The 20,850-nt window shown below is 34.7% G+C and overlaps 1 protein-coding gene across 3 annotated transcripts; it reads left to right on the top strand.

The window, feature by feature from the left end:
• The first annotated feature begins 34 nt into the window (after positions 1–34).
• Positions 35–20,015, top strand: LOC144373431 (choline transporter-like protein 5). 3 transcript variants are annotated; one of them, XM_078036506.1, is made up of 11 exons: positions 35–1,036; positions 3,595–3,687; positions 4,117–4,204; positions 4,879–4,979; positions 5,486–5,580; positions 7,914–8,017; positions 9,066–9,139; positions 10,009–10,079; positions 10,199–10,287; positions 11,540–11,624; positions 15,009–20,015. In XM_078036506.1, exons 3-11 carry the CDS (start codon positions 4,142–4,144, stop codon positions 15,146–15,148), a joined length of 822 nt encoding a protein of 273 aa, XP_077892632.1. In that variant the 5' UTR covers positions 35–1,036; positions 3,595–3,687; positions 4,117–4,141; the 3' UTR covers positions 15,149–20,015. The 3 variants fall into 3 exon arrangements, with proteins under 3 accessions (XP_077892632.1, XP_077892631.1, XP_077892630.1); XM_078036505.1 differs by having other exon boundaries at positions 4,714–4,979; positions 17,615–20,015; XM_078036504.1 differs by having other exon boundaries at positions 36–1,036; positions 4,714–4,979.
• The last annotated feature ends 835 nt before the right edge of the window (positions 20,016–20,850 follow it).

Below are 20,850 nucleotides of genomic sequence, written 5' to 3'. Positions count from 1 at the left end.
GAAATCAGAATGCATATTAAAATTATTACTTTCCCTAAAATTTTGTTGCTAAATATTCATCTCAGAATTGAGGACATGATAATTGAGATTATGTAGAATTAAGTTTTAACAAACCTAATTTAGCTAGCTAAAGAGAAAAAAACTGAAACAAGCTCTAGGGGTGGAGGAGGGGGCTATTTATTATAAAAATATAGAAGTAGCTCATCAAACTCAAAAAAGGAGCTGGATGTTCAAATTTAATCGCATCAAGAAAAGAAAAAGTCCCAAAGAACTCAAATTTCCCTCCCTTTATTTTTTTTCTTTACACACATACATGTTATTCTTTCTTTGATGATTCTCTTTCTTCACATAAAGATAGATTTGACACAGTTCACTGAATTTGTATTACCCTCAGTTCAAGAGGCTTATAAACTTCAGGACTAAACTAAGTTCCCTTAGTTTTGATTCTAAGATGTTTATTGGCCAATTTTGATTGTATTTACACTCCAGTTCCATCAATAGTGGTGGCTCTGGTGGGTGGAGTCACAAAATAAAAATGTGGTAGCCAAGAGACTGCTCTGACAGCAAGGATAGTTGAGAGACATTGGAGCAAGGTGAACAGCCTAAAAAGTTCTTCTGTCATAGTTTCTTACCATGGAAGGAAACCCTTCCTTCTTAATTGCCTATTTCTCAATTTCTACAAGAGGTGTGAAATGTTTTCATGGATAAAGTGAAGCCTTTTCAACTGATATGTTTAAACTCTAGCTAAAGGTGTTAGTCTGAATTTCTTAGTATATCATGCAGGTGTTAAAACTGACTCAGAAGGTTGGTATTTTGGAAAGGCCGCACGTTTAAATTATAAAGTGTCAGAAATGACAGAAATAATCTTAAAGCACAGGTCTAACTTTTGCGGAGGAAGTTTGTTTTTGTATTGATTTTTTTTTCCCCTGTTCTAAGTGATAATACTCATCATCGTTGAAGTGATTGTCATCATCTTGCTGATCGCCTTCAGGAGACGAATCCGGGTCGCCATTGTTCTGCTGAAGGAAGGGAGCAAGTAAGGCTCTCACTGTAGAAACTCAGTCAGTGAAGTCAGCCACTGCTAGTTGCACTCCCCACACAGTTTTTTCACTAAGAAGACTCCTTAAAGAAAACTATTTTCCATCCAGGAGGACTCTTACTAGAAAATTCACCACTAACAATCCCTTTTTGTTTTTTATTTTTATTTTTTTGTGGTGCTGAAGATTGACTCAAGGGGCACTTACCCCTGAGTCACACCCCTAGCTCATTGTTATTTTTTTTTTCAAATTTTAAGTGAGGGTTTCTCTAAATTGCCAAGGCTGATCTCAAACTCAAGATCCTCCTGGTTCAGTTTTCCTAGTAGCTGGGATTATAGGTGTGCACCACCACACCGAGCTAACAAATCCTCAGTTATTACAGGGTAAATAGGATACAATCTGTCTTGTCCATGTATCAATATTTTTTGAGCACCAAGTGTATATTAGAAGAATAAAAGGTTAAAGTTCTATATAAGAGCTATATTACAGGTTATATTATATCCTTACTGTGTCATATATTAACATTAATAGTTGAGATGTTTTATAGAACTTAAATCACCATGATTCTATAATTCAATTATATGCTATTATCATTTATATATGATTGACAACATTTTCTAATGGAACAATTTTAGCAGCACCAGACTACTCATTCTGTAAGGCTCATGATTCAGGAACACAGAGCCATTTTTATTTTTAAATATTATAAAATAAACACTAAATCTTTCATAAAATTCATGCTGGGAGGTAATAACACCTATAGTTTATAAACTATTCCAGAAGGTCACTTGAGGATAACATTTACTCTAAATTTTTGAATAATGCATGGAAGAAACAAGGAGAACATTCCTATAAAGCCAATAGCACACTCTTTACTTAGGACGATGGAAACTAAGTTGTTAAGGACCAAGAACCAAAATTATTTTTAATCATCTTTAAGAACTATTGTAACCAAACTGCCACATTATTATAATAATAATAGTGCCACCTGAAACCAGTGGTTTAAATAGTCAACAAGCAGTTGGTTAAACTCTCTCTCTTTTTCCCACAATAACTGTTGCCCTATCATTATCCACTGAACACCACTGATTTGCTGGGTTTATTTCTTAAATAGTATGTTATTGTGCAGTTCATGGTAACATGCCCCACTTGTTATGACCCTAAGTGTGTGTGTGTGTATGTGTGTGTGTGTGTGTGTGTGAGTGTGTATGTTGTGTGTGTGTGTATTGAAGGGCTAATACTACTGTAACAAGTTGATAGCTTGCTCAAGGGAAAATAAAGACTGGAATGAATGCATATGCAAATTCAAAGTAAAATTAAGGATACACAGTAGTTCACTTGAAATCAGTGTATCAAGAAAAGAGAGAACAATATAGCTTAAATAGTGAAGGAAAGGTAACAAATGCCAAAGAACTGAGACAGGTCAAAGCATCTGCAGCAGTAAGATTCCCATCATATTTTTAAATGGTACATCAAACTGTATTCTGTCATATTCTAAAATGGTCATTTGTAAGTAGTAGTTAGAAACAGCACAGCTAGAATAGTGAACATTTTACAAACCATATCCTATGAGGAAATCAAAGAAATGATTATCCAGGAGAAAAAAAAAATGGATATGGAGTTACTTGAAGGGTTGCTATGGCAAAAAATGGTGGTAATTGACCATGAACATTTCTTCCTGGAAATAAGTTGCAAATAGTTAGAAAATGCAGAATTTCCTAATACTTTGTCAGGAAAATGGAATGAATGGTATCATGTAAAAGTAAATTTCCAACACTCAATGTTTGCAAATGAATTCATTTGAATATAACAGAAGGGGTTTTTTGTTGTTATTATTACTGTTTTTGTTTTTGTTTTTTTTTTTTTTTGTTTTTTTTTTGGTTCCAGGAATTGAACCCAGGGGCACTTACCTACTGACTCACACCCCCAGCCTGTTTTGTTTTGTTGTTGTTGTTGTTGTTGTTTTGAGACGGGGTCTTGCTAAATTGATGAGACTGGCTTTGAACCCACAGCCCTTCTGCCTCAGCCTCCTGAGCTGCTGGGATTACGGGTATTCATCTCTGCACCCAGCTAGGTATTTTTGAATTAGGGAAGAACTCAGAAGGAGATCTTCAAGGTTTAACAGAAAATCTTCAAGGTCTCCAACTTTAAAAGTTTAACAATCTGAACAAAGGAATAGGTCTCGTGATTATAATGTATCAGAACTTTATGGTCCAGACACAAATAACTACAGAGAAGAAAGTTTGGGAGACTTTAGGCAGCAATCAAGCATGCTCATTATACTTCATTATTCAAATTCTTACAGGGTTTTTCCTAACCATACATTATACACCAGATACAATAACAGTGTTCTTGGAAGAATATCCCAACTTACTTTAAAAAGAAAAGGTAATAAATACAAATAAAAACCAAATAAGAATCAAACAGAATGATCAGTAAAAAAGAATCAAGTTCTTAGAATTAATTCAGTCTAAGGCTTATTTCTATTTCTAACAGACAAAAATTTCACTGAGAAATTACAGTTCTGATTGAATTTCAAATATTTGTTTTATTTCAGAGCCATTGGATGCATTCCTAGTACATTAGTATATCCAGTTTTAACTTTCTTTCTGCTCTTAATCTGCATTTCCTACTGGGTTGTGACTGCAGTGTATCCTTTGATGAGTGACCTCTTTAATCCAAAGGTCCATATTTACTGTTCAGGAAGAGGAATTTATTTTCAGTGTTTTCTTTCTCTGGGAAAACAAGGAACATCCTAAAGAAATTTTTTCCAAGCTCTAAAATGTTTTGTCTATTGTTTTAATTTCTCCTTAAAAAAAAAAAATCATGTGATAGACTTGTTTTCTTTTGGCCTCACATAACCAAAGAGAAGTCCTTTATATTTCACTGTTTTTAGGAGCCACTCAGAGTTGGGGGGGGGGAAGGTTATATTAACTTAGGTGTGATAAGTAATGAATTATTAAAATATTAGAAGATATTGAAGTTCATCTCCCCATAAACTTTAGAGTTATCTGTGTTATTTTCTTGTCTATTTTCAATGTCCCAGCAAAATTTTTTTTCCTTAATAGAGTCCATTCAGTTTTTTGGCTACATCAGGAATACCTATGTACACAGTTACAGCCACAGATGAGCCATGTATCTATTCAAATAAAATCTGTGAACCAGAGGTAAGTAGAAGAAATTCTCTTCAGTACTTACTTCATTACAGAGTTCTACTGCATTTCATCTTGCAGTTGTATTCATCCTGAAATGGAGTTTTCAATGCACAAATGCAACAATAACTATTTGGAGGGTGGGTCAACTGTTAAGGAGGAGAGCATTGAAAACGGTAGGAATACTGGAGAGAAAGCACTATCACTTTTTTTCCTGAGTTTTCTTGTTCTATCATAAATTCAAGAGGCTGTTATGGCCAACAAAACACTAATAAATGTGAAATTATAGTAGCTGCAAAGTGATGAGCATATGATTGAAAATTAGGTACTTTCCAGGGCTCATTAAAGAATTATATAAAGTGATCTAATAGAAAATGGTGGAGTAACAGCAAAAACTAATATAGAAAAAAAAACAAGACATACTATTTGGGAGTTACAAAAGACAAAAAGGCAGGGAGATGTTATTTTAAAGTGGAATTTATTCTTGTGCTTTGTTTTCTTTTTTTTTTTTTTCCTGAGTACAGAGTTTTAATACAACAGAAATTCCCAAAGTTTGCCCGGGAGCTCATTGTAACTTTGCTTTCTATGGTGGTGGAAAGAGTCTGTACCATGAGTACATCAATACCTTCCATATATACAATCTATTTGTCTTTATCTGGCTTGTAAACTTTGTCATTGCATTGGGTCAGTGTTCCCTTGCTGGTGCCTTTGCTGCTTATTACTGGGCCATGAAAAAACCCGATGATATTCCACCATTTCCACTTTTTACTGCATTTGGATACGCTTTACGGTAAGCTCCAATGTTAAGCTCCTTTACCCCTATCCTCAGTTATATTTAGTATGCTCATATTTCAGTCTTGGCTAGTTGCTTCAAGTGGCAAAGTAAAAATGAGGTTAAGAGTGGGGTTTAATATTTATGGACAGCCATTGGCTTGTCTGTTTTCATAGTCATGGTTTTACAGTCTCTACCCAGGCCAATATTCTTCTAAATCCCATAAATTCCTAAAGATGGGAAGAAATAAAAGAGAACACCAAATGAAAGATTAAAGATTAACTTGGCTCTGTATCTTCACTGATCAGGTCAAACTGTCTATTTTTTTTGAGAATAGACTGTTGATAGATGAAGGACAAGAGAGATGTATATGGTTTAAAACCTTCTGTGGAGATGTCCCTCCATGTGAATAAAATCTCTTTCTTCTGCAGATCCCTTTTTCCTGTGAAAATTGTTTGAATAGTAACCAGATAGTTAAGAGTTTAAGCTTATTTTAAACTTTTATTCTTGTTTTATTTGTCTAGATATCACACAGGATCACTAGCATTTGGAGCTTTAATTCTTTCATTAATTCAAATATTTAAAATGGTCCTAGAATACATGGACAGCCAACTTAAAAGTAAGATTTCAGAATTTATTTCAGACTTCCTGACTGTTGTGAAAAGAATAGCTAGGGGGTAGGGAGAGGCTTGATGACTAACTTGGACTGGGGTAGTAAAGATGGAAATGGTCACATTTGGAAAACATTTTGAAGAACAACCCAATAGGACTTGCCACCAGAGGATCCAATGCCAGGAAAGGGAGGGGCACTGGTGAAGAAAAGAGGGGGGGGAAAGTGTGTGGTCCTATTTATAAAGACGTGAGAAGCAAATTAAAAAGAGTGCAAGATTAAGAAATCTATTTTAATCGTGTCACTGATGTGAAGCGTAGTGATGTCAGGTACGCAGTTCCAAGCCTAGGGATCAGGTCAGGTTAGATTGAAAATATGAATGTGAATATCACTGACAGAGCCTTTAATACGATACACAGAGTTCAAACACAGGAACTGTGTTTAGAATCTACCTTAAACGATAACTGAAACAACCTTGAAAAGGAACAACTATTCAAAATTAGTTCAAAACTTAATACAAAGCTCTAGTAATTCAAGCAGTGTAGAATTAGCATAAGATAGATATGAAGGCCTGCAATAGACTAGAGATTTCAGAAATAAACCCTCACATATAAAACCATTTGCTGTGAAAATTAGACTCTCAACTACTAGTGCTGGAAAACCTGGATATCCACATGCAAAAATATGAAGTTGGACCCTCACCATACACCAAATATGAAAATTAATTCAAAATGGATCAAAGAGCTAAACATAACAGCTAATACTATAAAACTCTTGAAAGCAAACATAGGAAGAAATTTTCATGACATTGGATTTGGTGATGATTTCATAGCTATCACACTAAAAGCATGGGCCAAGTAAATAAATACGACTTCAAAATTAAGGACAAGCAATAGTCGAGTACAAAGGGTGGGGGGGCGGGGAGGCAGGAAGGACCTGAGAAAGTACCAAAATTTGGAAAAAAAAAAAGTTTTGGAACAAAATCTAGCAAATTATGCTATGTTTATGTATAAGTATACCATAATAAATAAATCCCACTTATATATCAATATATATAATTATAATGCTGTAAATAAAATAATAATAAAAACAATAGAAGGGAGATTAGTATAGAGTGTAGGTAGATCCAGGAGGGGAAGAAGGAGAGGGAAAAGGAAGGTACCGGAGAATGATTGATCAAATCCTATGAATGTGGCATAATGAATCTCACTATTATGTATAATTACCATGAATCAATAAAAAGAATTAAAAATATTTGGGCATCAAAAAATACTATAGGAAAATGAAGCAACAACTCACCATGGAAGATATTTGCAAATAATATGCCAGATAAAGGATTAATCTCCAGAGTATATGAAGAGCAACTACAAATCAACAGCAAAAAAGAAAAGAATAGTTCCAAATGGGCAAAGAGCTTAAATGGACATTACTCCAAAAATGATACATAAATAGCCAATAGGGACATGAAAAGATGCTCAATATCACTATTTGTAAAATGCAAAGTTAAAACCACAATTAAATTATTTTCACACTCCTTAGAATGGCTATCAAAACAACAAGAAGAACAGAAAATTAAAGTGTTGATGAGAATGTAGAGAAATTGAACCTTTGTATATCACTGGTGAGAATGGAGCAACAACCACTGTTGGAAACAGTATGGCAGTTCCTTCAAAAGTTAAAAATGGAATTTACAATTCATCCAGAAGTTCCTCTTATTTCCAAAAAATTGAAAATGAGGACTTCAAAAGATATTTGCACAACAATGTTCATAGCTGCATTATTAGCAATAGTCAAAAGATGGAAACGATACAAATTTCCTTTAACAGATGTGGCAAAAGTTAAATTTGTTGAATACATTCAATGGAATAGTAGTCAGTCTTAAAAACTAATGAAATGATGAAGCTTGAAGACATGATGTTAAGTGAAATATGTAAGATACAAAAATGACACATTTTTTATGATCCCACTTATGAAGGACCCCAAAGAGGCAAATTCTTATGGACAGAAAGTCTAATAGAGATTACAAGAAGCTGTGGGAGGTGGGCATCAAGGAGTAATTGTTGAATGCTTATAGAATTCCTGTCTGAGATGATAGAGTTTTGAAAATGGGTTGTGTGATGGTTGCACAGCATTGTAAATGTGCTCAAGGCCACTGAATTGTAAATGTAAGAATAATTAAAATGGCAAATTTTATGTCTATTTTGCCACAATAAAAAATGTAAGGCCCATTTTTAACATTTTTTATTTACCATATTATTTATTTATTTAAATATTATTATTTATTTTGAATCATAGGATTCAGAAACAAATCATTAATAGATTAAAATATCTCCTTCTCACAGAAGCCCAAAACAGCATTTCCAAATTTCTACAATGCTGCCTGACATGCTGTTTCTGGTGTTTGGAAAAAATGGTAAAGTTTTTAAACAGAAATGCCTATATTATGGTAAGTAGGTGTTTTTTTTTTTTTTAATTTACTAAGCTACTGCTTACAAACCCAACCCCAGATCTATGCTGCTCCCTTTAAAGCACTTTTACATAATGCAGTTGAACTAATCGCCATGTTGATAAAAGGGTTTGTGAATCCAACCTGAGATGCAGGGCTGTGCTTCTGTAGTTGAGACAGGATCTTAATTATATAGTACTATTAGGGATATAGTTAACTTCAATATCTTTTTTGAGAGTGTAAGTACTGGAACTTAAAAGGGTGCTAGATTGAAAACCATTTTGTGGTCTTTGAAGGAGTAGGTGGAGAACTTTGTTGATGTTTCACTCTGAGAAGAAAATATGTTTCTAATTATGGGATTTACATAATTTGAAGAAAGGAGGGCCTCATGATTTTTTGTGAATCTTGTGTTAAAATGTGTAGGTATTTACAGTATTTGACTGAATTTGTTATGTATTTCTCATGGGAATATGACGACTTCTAAAGATATTTTTTAAGAGGGGATTCAGAAATTTAATCCTCTTAAATTTTAGAAGCTACTACCATATGACACTCGCTTATTATCACAGTGACAAAGGCGTCTGGAGAAGGGATTCAAATAGTCATGGAGCTTCAAATAATTGTTCATTTACCTCCAGTGAGTGTATTCTGTTGAGTCTTTTAATCAGCAAATCAAATACAGGGAAAGACATTGGATTTGAGCAATTTTTGATGTAAAGACTATAATATTTAGTCCATCCAAAACATTCCAAGGACAGTGGTCCTTATCTGAAACTTGATAAAAAGACGTGCATCTGTAGGAGGCAGTCTAACCCCTGGAGTTCAGGGTCTGGGGCAAGTGAAGGACATTATCATGTCAGGGACCCTGAGGACTCTGCAGAGTTGAGGAACACACAGTCCTCATGCCTCCCACAAACCCATATGTTGGAAGGAGGAGGGCATCAGTATGGATGACAGAAAAAATATCTGTTTTCCTATCATTGGATTGTCTGTTGGTGGTGTCAGAGTATGCTACTGACTCAAGAATAGTATCAATTGTCTTCCTCAGATTGCAATATACGGGAAAAACTTCTGCATATCAACAAGAGATGCTTTCAATCTGCTGATGAGAAACATTATAAAGTAAGTAATCAGGTTGAAACTTGCAACAGTTTGATGAACCTGAGCATTATATTCTTCATATGTTATTTATATCCTTCATATGTTATTTGAAGTATTGGTAGCCTTGTTAGGCAAGATTGTTACTTTGATAGATTTAAATCTCTCTCACATCACTAATTTCTTTTCATATCCTAGAATTGTTTTTCATCATCCACCTAGATTTTTATATACACTGGCACTTGTTCTTTTTTTTTAAAATTTAGTTGTAGGTGAACACAATATCTTTGTTTTATTTATTTATTTTTATGTGGTGCTGAGGATTGAACCTAGTGCCTCACACGTGCTAGGCAAGCCCTCTACCACTGAGTCACAATCCCAGCCCCTATTTGTTCATTTTTATTATCTCTTTTGCTTAAGAAATTCCCCAGATGAACCACATTGTCATCTTATCACTGACCATATCCTCTCCCAAAATTGATGGAGACTGAGTGAACAAAATTGGAGAACAAATACAGCATTTTCCGGATTCAGAGTGTCTATAACCTCAATGAGGGGGCGGGGAGAGAGTGAGGAGAGAGAGAGAGAGAGAGAGAGAGAGAGAGAGAGAGAGAGAGAGAGAGAGAGAGAGAGAGAGAGAAGGGAGAGGAGAGGCTGACACCTCAGATTGCATGATACCCGACAGGCCTACAATGCCATCTTCTGTTTATTTCATTTAAAAATAAGTCAGAATTTTGTCTCTGGGTTCTACTTTTATTTCCTTTATTTAATGATTGTGGAATGAAATTTTAGCAAAGACATTAAAAAGAACTCATGAATTATTTACTCATAAATTTCAAGTAACAAGTGCATTTTAAACATAAAGTTATACTTTCTTTTTTTCTGATACTCAGAGTTGCAGTTACAGATGAAGTTACACACTTTATATTGTTCCTGGGAAAAATTCTAATTTCTGGGTTTATAGGTAAGTACTACTACTAAAAAATAATAAAAAGTTGAAAAGATGCTTTGGAAAATGCTCTGCTGCAAAAAGTTACCGCTTTTGTAAGTGCATAATATATGTGTTCTGCCTTTTAAATGTAGGTATCCTGGCCTTCTTGATCTTCACACAAAAAATACCAACGATTATACAAGGACCAACATCTTTAAATTACTACTGGGTACCATTGCTGGTAAGAACTGGTGTCTTAGTCAGCTGAGGTTGCTATAGGTACCATAAACTGGATGACTTAAACAATAGAAATTTATTCTTACTTGATTCCATTTCTGGAGGCCCTCTTCCTAGTACACAGATGGATACCTTACTGTTGGTTTATGTGGTGGGGAAAGAGAGAGAGGAAGAGAGAGAGAGAGAGAGATGTCTTTCATGTCACTTCTTATAAGGGCATTAATCCCTCTATAAAGGTACCACTCTTCTGAGCTAATTACCCACAAGACTCATCTTCCAATTCCATCACATCAGGGATTAGGGTTTCAACATGAGAATTGGGGTTGAGGGGAGCACAATTCAGTCGATAGCAGCTGATAGCAGCTGAGTATTGTTGAATCTGATTTATCAGAGATAGGGAATTTTTTTTTTTTTTAAAAAAAAGAGCAGTCAAAATGACAGCTAACATTATCGATCTAACTTTGTGCTAACCTCCATTCTGCTTTAGAGATGAAAACAACTGTTGAGACAAAGAAATTCATGTAGAAAGTTTTTTATTAGTTCTCTGCTAAGGTACATTTGTAAGAAAGCCAGGAGGGCAGGTCTGGGCAACAGAAAAAGCTGACCTCTGCTGCAGTCATAGCTGAGACCACAGACATAATTACAATTAAATTCTGGCAAAGGATCTGGGCCTTCATCAATCTCACCAGGCACCTGGCAGCCATGAACTGCCCTTAGGGGAGTGAAGTGGTTCCCTGTGGGCAGAGCAGTTCCTGGTCAGGAAATCTTCTGAATTATCCCAACATCTGGATAGATGATGAGGCAACTGGAAGATATCTGGGTGAAGTTTGGAGTCTCTGTTATAATGTATTACCTCACTCATCCCTATAGAATAAATGCTGTTGTTACCCACATTCTTGTCTTCTCTACTGCCAGTTTAATATAAGGGGCCCAGAGAGGTTAACTTGTTGAGCCCCTGAGCAGTGATTCAAACCCAGGGAGTATGTGCTTTTAATCCCTTTGCTTTACTGACTTGGTATGCTGTATCCTAAAACTGGGATATTTGGGATAGGCATTGGGACAGCAGAGAAAAGACAGATAGGCAATCTAGTACATTTTCTTTAAGTCACACAAAAGCATTATTAATATTTTTGGTCTCTACTTTGAAATCTAACAGAGTTACTTCAAAGCTTCTTTGCCATAACTTTCATTTTCACCTGCATTGTTGTTCTGGACAAAGTCAATGATATGCTGATTTTCTTCTCTATCCATTTCAGACTGTCATTTTTGGATCTTATCTAATTGCTAAGGGGTGCTTCAGCGTCTATTCAATGTGTGTTGAAACAATTTTTCTCTGCTTCTGTAAGTATTCAGTATGTGTATTTCCCCCCTTCCTGGATAACTGACAGGTGAGAAGGTGAGGACCCACATTTCTAGCTGATTTGTGGGTTTGTTATTACCCAGCTACAAGCACAAAGCAGTATTTATTTGGAAGGAGATATTGCTTAGTATATACTCTTTAAACCTTAACAGCTGGGAAATAACCCAGAGACAGAGAAACAAATACTACTTAATCTCATTTATATATAGAATCTAAGAATGCAAACTCAAGAAAGGAGAAGAATGCAGAGCAGGAACCAAGGGGTGAGGAACCCAAGGAAATTTTTTTTCAATGAGAACAAAATTGCAGTTGCAGGATAACAAGTTTGGAAATCTCATGTACACCATGGTCATCATAATTAAGAAAACTATATTATATACTTGGAATTGGCTAGGAGAAATCTCAATCAACCTCACCAAACACACACAAAAAAGATAACTATGTGAGATGATGGATATGTTAATTAGCTTGATTTCCATAACCACACCACAATATGTATGTGTATCAGAACACTCCATGCCTTAAATATATACAATTTGTTATTTGTCAATCAAACCTCAATAAAGCTGGGGAAACTATACCTTAGTAAACTGTGGGGAAAATACAAAATCACCCACACTCACAAAAATAAAAATTAAAGAGAGAGAGAAAGAGAGTGAAACAAAACAGAACTTCAACAGTGGAGAGAACAGTTTACCAAGCACAAGAAAGTCATCTACTAAAATGAATGTTTTGGGTCATGGCTGGGTACTAGCATGAAATTAATTTTTCAGTTCTTAATATATTTTCAAACTCACAACAGTGATGGACTTCTGATGTGCTTTGTGAACAGAACTCAGGATGTAACTGAATTTTGTGCACTGGGTTTTGGGAATTCTTTGAGGAGATCACTTGTAAAGCCAAGATGGCAACAGTTTCAAAAATCCTACTGTCAACTCATACAATGTAACAGCATAACACATGGATATAGGGGAAGTGGTTGGATCCATTTAGAACCTTAAGAATTTCAATGCCTCTTTCACCACTGAGCCCCTGGATGGCATGTGCAATTCGCATACACAGAACAAATGCTTTATATTAGCACCTCAAATGCTTTATATTAGCACCTCATGTAAAATAATAACCCAGAAAACCTGGTGCCCATCAGGATTTTGATCTGGCTTTCACCTTCAGTGACATCTCTGTGGCAAACCTAGAGAAGGCAGGGTCAGCCAGTGAGATAACAGAATCCATTAGGCATACAGTTATATACCCGGAGAGATGATGTCTCTGACATGTTGCTCTTAAAAGAGCAGAGAAAACTTATTTTTGTACAGGGCATTACTGAGCAATCCATGTGTATAAAACTATCAGTATTTTTATAGAGTAACCTACAGCATCAATTTCACACTGGGATCATGAGAGGATATAATGATTATAAGGTAAAATATGTGAAGAAAAATCTCCTAGAAAATAATGACCTTTTTTTTTTCTTTCTGAACATGTTAAGAAGTAATTTAAATAACTGGACAAAGAAATCAGAGAATCTTTGTGTACCACTTAGCCTTTCCTCTGGCTGTAAATGGAACAGAAAAGTTTAATATTTTACTAGTATCTCTGTTTTTTGTATTGTTTTAAAAAAGAAAAGTCATATTTAGAAAACATGAGACAATTCCAGCTTTGTCATGGGATGGAAGAAGGCATATGGTCCTTAGGCTGTGCCTCAGCTATCATAGAGAAGGGGCTCTGTCATCTCAGATGCTCATCATAGGCACTATTTGGAGATCTATCTATGATCTTCTTTATTCTTGTAATTTAAAATTTATCTTAGGAAATGTCTAGAACCTACCAGTACTCAGTCTTTGAAAGCTTAGGCTAATAATGTTGATTTAAAATTTGTCAGTGTACTTTTAACTTAGGAAATTAAAACAACGTATTTTCCATCTATATTTATTAATAGATTCCCAACTTCTTGAAGATGAGTGTAATGTCAGTTTTATTCAATACAGTGTATGTTGACACAGTTTCTTTTTCAAAGACTATTGTCTCTGATAATAGAGAACAAGGGAAACTTGGTGGTATTCCTCTTCCCTCCCAGTTATTATGAGAGGCAGCATCATACTCTGGAGAGTTTCTTCTTAAGTGATACCCTCAGCCAAATTCTGGTTGTTTTGAATACTTTTTGTTTTTTATATATCTTTTCATATCCATTATGCTAGTTTCCAGAAAACTGATGCTTTTTTAAAAAAAATGCCAATCACTTGTAAACCCTTTACTAATGGAAACATAGCATCTTTGTAACATTACAAAGCACTGATAATAGTGTTGGGAAACAATAATAGTGGTAGATCATTATTCATGATCCAGATCAGGCTTGCTACCTCAAGGGTAAAAATGATACAGATATATAACATGTGATATTATATAGAAATAAGGTTAAGGACAAGAAAAACAACAACAACAACAACAGAAATGTGCATTGTCTATCATGTTCCTTCCTAGCTTTTTCATTTTGTGTGTAAGGAAGGTCACTGCGAGTTCTAATATAAAAATCCAGCTGTTCCCCAAAGAATCTAGATAATCTGTGCTGTGAATCATATATATTCACTGGAAACTTGGTCCCATGCAAATTTCTCCTAGCTGCTGATCATAGTTCTGAGGCTCCCCCCAGCCACCCAGTAGGTGGGTCAGTGACAGCGCCATCGTTTTCCTATTCGCTTGAGCAAGGGAAGAGGAAGGTAAATTCACATAGGAGAGAAGTCCGTGAACCCTGGCATTCGCCTTGAAATGTAATCTGAGGTCGACCACAAGGATTTAGGGGAGGGAGCTTTATAGTTCAGTAGGATGAGAGTTGGCCTAGACATCCAGAACCTGGCCCTCTCTTCCTCACTGCCTCCCAGATCACATTCAGCTATTTTACACCCCTGGGCCTCAGCTTGAAGAAGCTGCAACATCAGTATATGGACTACTATTAAAAGTGACTTTAAATTCTGAGATCCAACTATTATTCTACATTTATCACACAATTAATATAGTTCTTATTCAACTTCATCCCCAGGAATGTGGCACTTTGTAAGTTTCTAAAAGGAACAGTCATAGTATTTAAAGATAACCATTGACATGGATAGCCTTGTTAACTTTGAAACTATCTGAATAAATTTCTTTGGGGAGTGGAGAGGACTAGTGTGAAGGGCCAATGCTTCTGGGCAGAAGTGGGGGCCTCTCGCCTTGTCCAGCATCAGCGACTTAACTGTGTTAATCTCTCTTATATTTGACTAATTCTGATTTCTCTGATTTTTCCCTGTTCGATTCTCCAATTTATAAAAATGTGTATGATTGTTCTGCTGCTTGCTGCTTTTGCCTCGCTTTGGCTGCTGCATTCACAGGTGAAGATCTGGAAAGAAATGATGGATCTGCAGAAAAGCCCTACTTCATATCCCCTAACCTTCATGGGATTCTGATCAAGAAGCATCCAGCTCCCCAGAGGCAGAGTAGAAACTCTCCCAGCAGTGCCACCCACACTTAAGTTGAAGTTTTGTAAACTAGGCCAAGTGTAATTTGAAAATGTTGCTTTGGGGTAATGTGAAATTTCCGTGCTCTTTCTAAAAAGTCAGCACTTGGCACCATCTGAAGTGTCAGACTCTTGAGGACAGTGACCTCTGTGAAGTAGTCTACTTTATAGACTGTGGTCCTAGCCGAAGAGCAAAGTGTTAATGTCAATCATTTTTAAAAATCTATAGCAGAAAGTGTTTTAATAACTTTTATAATGGTGTGCTATTTCCATTACAGCACTTTGATAGCCTTTCTTTTTATAAGTGTATATTTGTAAAGGATATTCATGCAACTTTTGAAAGCACTATAAATGTGTAATTAGTTAGCCATAAAAATATTGTTTATAGTTAACCAGCATAAGGTACTAAATTTGTAAATATGGTGCTACGGTTTTTATTTATATTGTTCAAGCTGGTGGACAACTCTCCAAACTGTGATTAAGTGTGTATTAATGGTTCCTTAAAAAGTATATTTCGGTATGTGAGTCAAGTCCAGAACAATCATCTAGATGTTATTGTCACACAAGTTCTACAGAACATTACTGGGTGAAGGTAGTGAAGAACCTTCACAGTCCATTCTGTTTTAGTGAAATTATATTGAAGTCAAATCCGAGTTCTAGAATGTCATTTCCAATAATATGAGCCTCCAATAACCAGGAGAATATTCTGAACTGAAATTGCCACGTAACTCAGGCCTTTCGTCTCCAGCCAGAATTTCCTACTCCAACCATGTATAAAATTAATATGGATTTGCTTTAGACAAGTGATTTTTCTTGTCATGATAATACCTATATTTCTAGATTATAAGGATTATGTGGCTTTGTTCTACAAAAGGTTAAAATTTAGCTCAACCTTCAGTGAGGAAAGAGAAAAGATAAATAAGACACTTCAGTATTTACCCTAAGGAAATATGATACTGGTCCTCCATTAGGTACCTCATCTGGTACCTTTACAATGGACATGCTCCAGGTTAGGAAATCTCTTTCTCCAGGGCTTAAGAGAAGTGTTATTGTCACCCTCCACTGCGGCTGGTCAGAGCAAAAAGCCGGTTTCTGGTAAGCCATGCCTATGTCTTGCACAACAGAGCAAAGTATGATTCAGATGCTCATATACCTGCCTGCCCCTCCTTGTGCAAATGCATATGATGCGGCTAACAGTGTAAAAATGTAACCCAAGAGAATCACTGAACCAGTTGGCATCCTTTTGGCTTTTACACTAAGCTTTCCTACAAGGATTATCTAAATATTGGCTGAATGGAACACGTTGACCTGACATGTTGATTGGAACATGATCTGCATATCCAAGAAGAGAGTCATAAATGTATTGTTGTGTTACACATTACTATAAATACTAACTTACTTAATTACACTGAAGTGTAGGAAGCTAGATTTAGACTTATTATGGCAGCTTAATAGTATGTAGCCAATGAATAGAAAAGATTTTAAAAATATCCATCCTATGGACCAGCAACTTGTTCTTAGCTTTCTTTCTTAAGAGTATTGTAGTCAAAAGTCACCTGGCCTCACTTCTTGGCCAAAAAAAAAAAATCTTAATTTTCATTCTTCTTGAAGCATAATGCAAAAAAGAGTGATTGCTTATCTTTCTAGATTTTTACTATTACTTTGTTGTTCAATAATACAAGGGCCACAACAAAGAGCTAGTAAAACAGTAACCTCTATCAGTGAACTTGTTATAAATACAGATAGATGCCCTTGCCCTATCCAAGTGATTATGATATGTTGTGCTTGAACAAGGACCTTCAAATATATGAACTTCTCTAGTTGATCCCAACACACATAAAAGTTGGAAAAATCACTTGAATAAATTTAAGTCAACCTGTAAAAAACAGTTGCCTGTTTAACTGTATTATTGGCTTATTCCTAGTCAGAAAGATATTCTCTATTAGTTCTTTGTGTAACTGAAATGCTTAGAGTAAAAATGAGCATTTTTTTTTGAAAAGAAATTTAGAAGCCATTGTCTTACAGAACAAGTAAACTAATAACTGTAAAAACAGAGCAATATTTCTCAAAACCTTCATTTGAGGGATCTGAAAATACCGTTCACTAAAATTGTACAAATGTTATCTTTCAAAGCTGTACTGTCTATGTTGTTGGTGTCAAAACAACAATATCTTGAACCAATATGGTAATTTAGGAAGTAAATGGAGAAAAAGAAAGTAAAAGTTATTTCCTTGACCGTGCAACTGACAGACATTCCATATTGGCAAAATCTGACCTGTTAGACAGAATGAGCTAATATTTTGCTATCATGATAACAAGGGCTGATTGTTTTTTCATACCTATGTTTACAAAAACGTTGATTAACTGTTTTAAAAAAAGTGATATTGTGAATTGCTATAAAACAAGTATGCAGCAGATGGCGATGTTACTTCTCTTACAGTTTTTCTTTGATACTTAACTCTGTGCCATTCTTCCTCCTAGTGGACGACTTAGAACGAAATGAAGGTTCTAAAATAAGACCCTATTTCGTGAGTCAATCTCTGATGAAGATTTTGATGGAGAGCGATAAATAAGAACCAGTAGAAGAACGAACTGGTCATCCTGCTGCGTGTTATCTTCCCGAATCTGCTGTCTGCGCAACACTTGTTTCATAAGTGCTTTGTGTTTGGCGACACTGTATTCACAACCTTGTTGGCTTGCATTTGCATGTTTTATACCAAAGCTTATATTGTAATAATGTGAAGCCATCAGAAGTTGCAAGGGAATTGTTAATAACATGGAACATTTTTATACTAAGATCTTTTGTTTTGTAATTCATTTTTAAATAAGAGTGGCTTGGATGTTTTGAAAATACATCTACTGTGTTAATATTCTTTTAGATATTAGATTGAAAAAAGGGTACACTATTAAATTGATAGCTCCTAATATATTTTTAAGATGACAACTAAAAGACTTCTTCTGCAGGGAAAATTGGTAAACAAAGTGAAATAAACATTTTTAGGGCTTTCCCCACTCCTGTTTGACAGTAAACAAGTAAAAGGACCACCCACTCCAGTCTTTGCTGTCTTTAGTATAGAATGTTTCCTGTTAAGCAAATTGCCAATCATCCAGCCTTTACTACTTCGTCTGCTGACAAAGTGCCTTACTGGCTAATACTACCCAGCTTTTGTGGGCAAGTTTACAAACATTGTTTTTAAAAATTAAAATCTGCGATGTTTAGTGATTAAAACAAATCTTCTTGCATTTGTTTTCCTCTTGCTCACTGAATGGAACCCATCGGTCATTTCACCATGTTTGATAATCTCACTATTAGAGAGTTCCTTGTGTGGTGTAAACAATTTCCCTTGTGCCTAATGGACATTCATGAATGTGTACTATACACAAGGGAAAAAATGATATTGGGTTTGTTTTTTGCTTTTTTTAAAAAAAAAAGTTTAAAACTGTAATGTTTTCTATAGGATATCTTTGAAAATACCATAAGACTGTATTTCTCTGTGTTCTCTACACATTGGAAAGGGAAACTTCTAGCAATTACAAAGGGAAACTTTACCCATGAAAGGGTGCTTACAGACATCATGTACTGAAAAGGCTCCATTATAAATGATTGCTTATTCTCATCAAAACCTGTTTTATATGTGCCATTTCATTTTCTAACTTTTGATACAAAACAGTTTACTTACAAAATGTTAATTTTTATTGTGCCAATAGAAACAGAAACAGTTTTGAATTCAGTTTTAAATAACTTTACTAGCACTACTAACTTTAAAGAAGATTGATTCAGTGTTGTATTTGGTGTAAAAGCAAGGGTTCATAAAAGTATTCACCCTAAGGATATGTCAATCAGATAATGATAGTTTGTGAAAGATTTAGGAATCAATCAACAGTAAGTTACTAATGGTTTATCTATTATCACATTTATTTAGATGTGACTTTAGATACGTTTATGCCAAAAATAAACTGACATGAGAACATAACAGTCTGAGCTCTATAATCAGTGTGCTTCTGCAGTGCAGAAGTGTTAGGAACCCTTATTTGAACATATTTAATAACTAAAATGTTTAATACTTAATGGGATTTGTTGTTACTCATTGCTTTAAATATATTTGTTTTCTAATAGATATTTAGATTAAAAACTATCTGCCTTTTGTTTCTTTAATCTAGAAAGAGAGAAAAGCTTTTGTTTTTTTAAATCCTCCCATACTATAACATCATCTTCTCTGTACTAAGCATCTAGGGTTGTTAAAGAATATCTATATTTTTAAAATTTTCCCTTGGTAAATCAAGTAATTGAAACTAAAGATTTATCCAAGTTAATTATTCAAATATAAATGAGTTAAAAATGATGTTTTTAAAAAACCCAAACAATGGCCTAAACTAGTTAATTGATTTTTTATTTTAATTTGCCAAAGGTCTGCTCACTCCCTCATTTGGTTTTTCCAGCTTCATAAGAAGAAAATATCATTCCTAAGGCATGGATAAATTTAGAGACCCTAAAAATATGTGAAGAATAGTTCACGGTAGTTTTCTAAAACAAGATTAAATGAACCTAATACTGGTCTACCTTAAGCTAAAAGAGCATCTTTTTCTTTCTTTTTTTTTAAGTTGAATTATGTGTTAAATCTTCAAAATTAATTTTCTTTTAAAATTTAATGGATTTCTTTCAAAAGTAAAATAAAACGATGTTCTTGCCATTTTCAGTGTTCTTTTAAAATGTTAAATATAATAAGATGTTTATTAACACAGGTAACAATTTTCTCTTTATTTGATGTTAAAAATATAGTTTGGTTTCTAGGAGAAATCCAAATTGTGCTTTAGATCTTATTACCTCTTACTTTGGGCTGATAAAGCACTGATATTTGCAAATAAATTGTATGTAATTGGACTATAATTGATTTGGTTTTTCTATATGCCAAAAACAAACAAAAGTTTAAAAAGTTTATGTATCCATATAATAAAATCACACATTGAAGGGTTCTATGAGATCTTCAGGATGATGTATTATTTAAACTGATATTGAAAAATGGGTTCAGTGCACCAATTCCTTATTTTCCTTTTAATATATAGCCAACCAGTACTCATTCCAATGTATGTTCTTTCACTTTTACAAGTGGTGCCTCAGGAAATTGCTCTTAAACTCTAACCAGGCATAGTAATTATCTCCAGTATTATCTGGTTCTGGGTAGGGGAACATGCTTTATAAATCAGTCTTTCTTGGCATAAGACATGGGGACAAAATTGAACTAAAAATCATTATTACAGACCACAGTGTATAAAATGGTATCTTAACGTTTTTTCCAGTTTCTTGCAGATATTATCATTAGATGTTTGCAACTGTTTGTGTTTCTAAAATATAGCTATACAAGAATGTCATTCAATAAATCATAAGTAAAAAAAAATCAAAATAGAAGAATGCATGCTCTATTGAAATCAACAGTTTTCTATCTCATAAGCATATTTAATAACTAAAATTATCTGGGTCTGAAAAATAAACAGAATTATATTTGATAAATACATATCAGAAACAAGTTACTTCTTCAAAGTTACTTCCCATCTAGCATGTTTTCAGTCTTGAAAATATAGGTAGTGAGGACTTTTCTCTCAGGCTTTAGCTGAGTTCCTTAGTGAATCTATCATCAATCAGAAAACAAAACCAATCCCATTAAAACAAATGTGAATTCATTTGTTAATGGCTACTGAGTGCCACTTTATACCACATC

The sequence above is a fragment of the Ictidomys tridecemlineatus genome, unplaced genomic scaffold (genome assembly GCF_052094955.1).
Source record: "Ictidomys tridecemlineatus isolate mIctTri1 unplaced genomic scaffold, mIctTri1.hap1 Scaffold_3954, whole genome shotgun sequence".
Lineage (NCBI taxonomy): Eukaryota > Metazoa > Chordata > Mammalia > Rodentia > Sciuridae > Ictidomys > Ictidomys tridecemlineatus.
The sequence above is the reverse complement of the archived record's forward strand: the minus strand, read 5'-3'. Positions and strand labels throughout refer to the sequence as shown.

What these genes read in the sequence shown, in the direction of transcription:
- LOC144373431 (XM_078036504.1), top strand. Translation starts at nt 4,142, where the DNA reads ATGTACACAGTTACAGCCACAGATGAGCCATGTATCTATTCAAATAAA. An exon ending in ACTACTGGGTACCATTGCTG is followed by an intron (nt 10,288 to 11,539) that starts GTAAGAACTGGT and finishes TATCCATTTCAG; the next exon opens with ACTGTCATTTTTGGATCTTA. An exon ending in AACAATTTTTCTCTGCTTCT is followed by an intron (nt 11,625 to 15,008) that starts GTAAGTATTCAG and finishes CTGCATTCACAG; the next exon opens with GTGAAGATCTGGAAAGAAAT.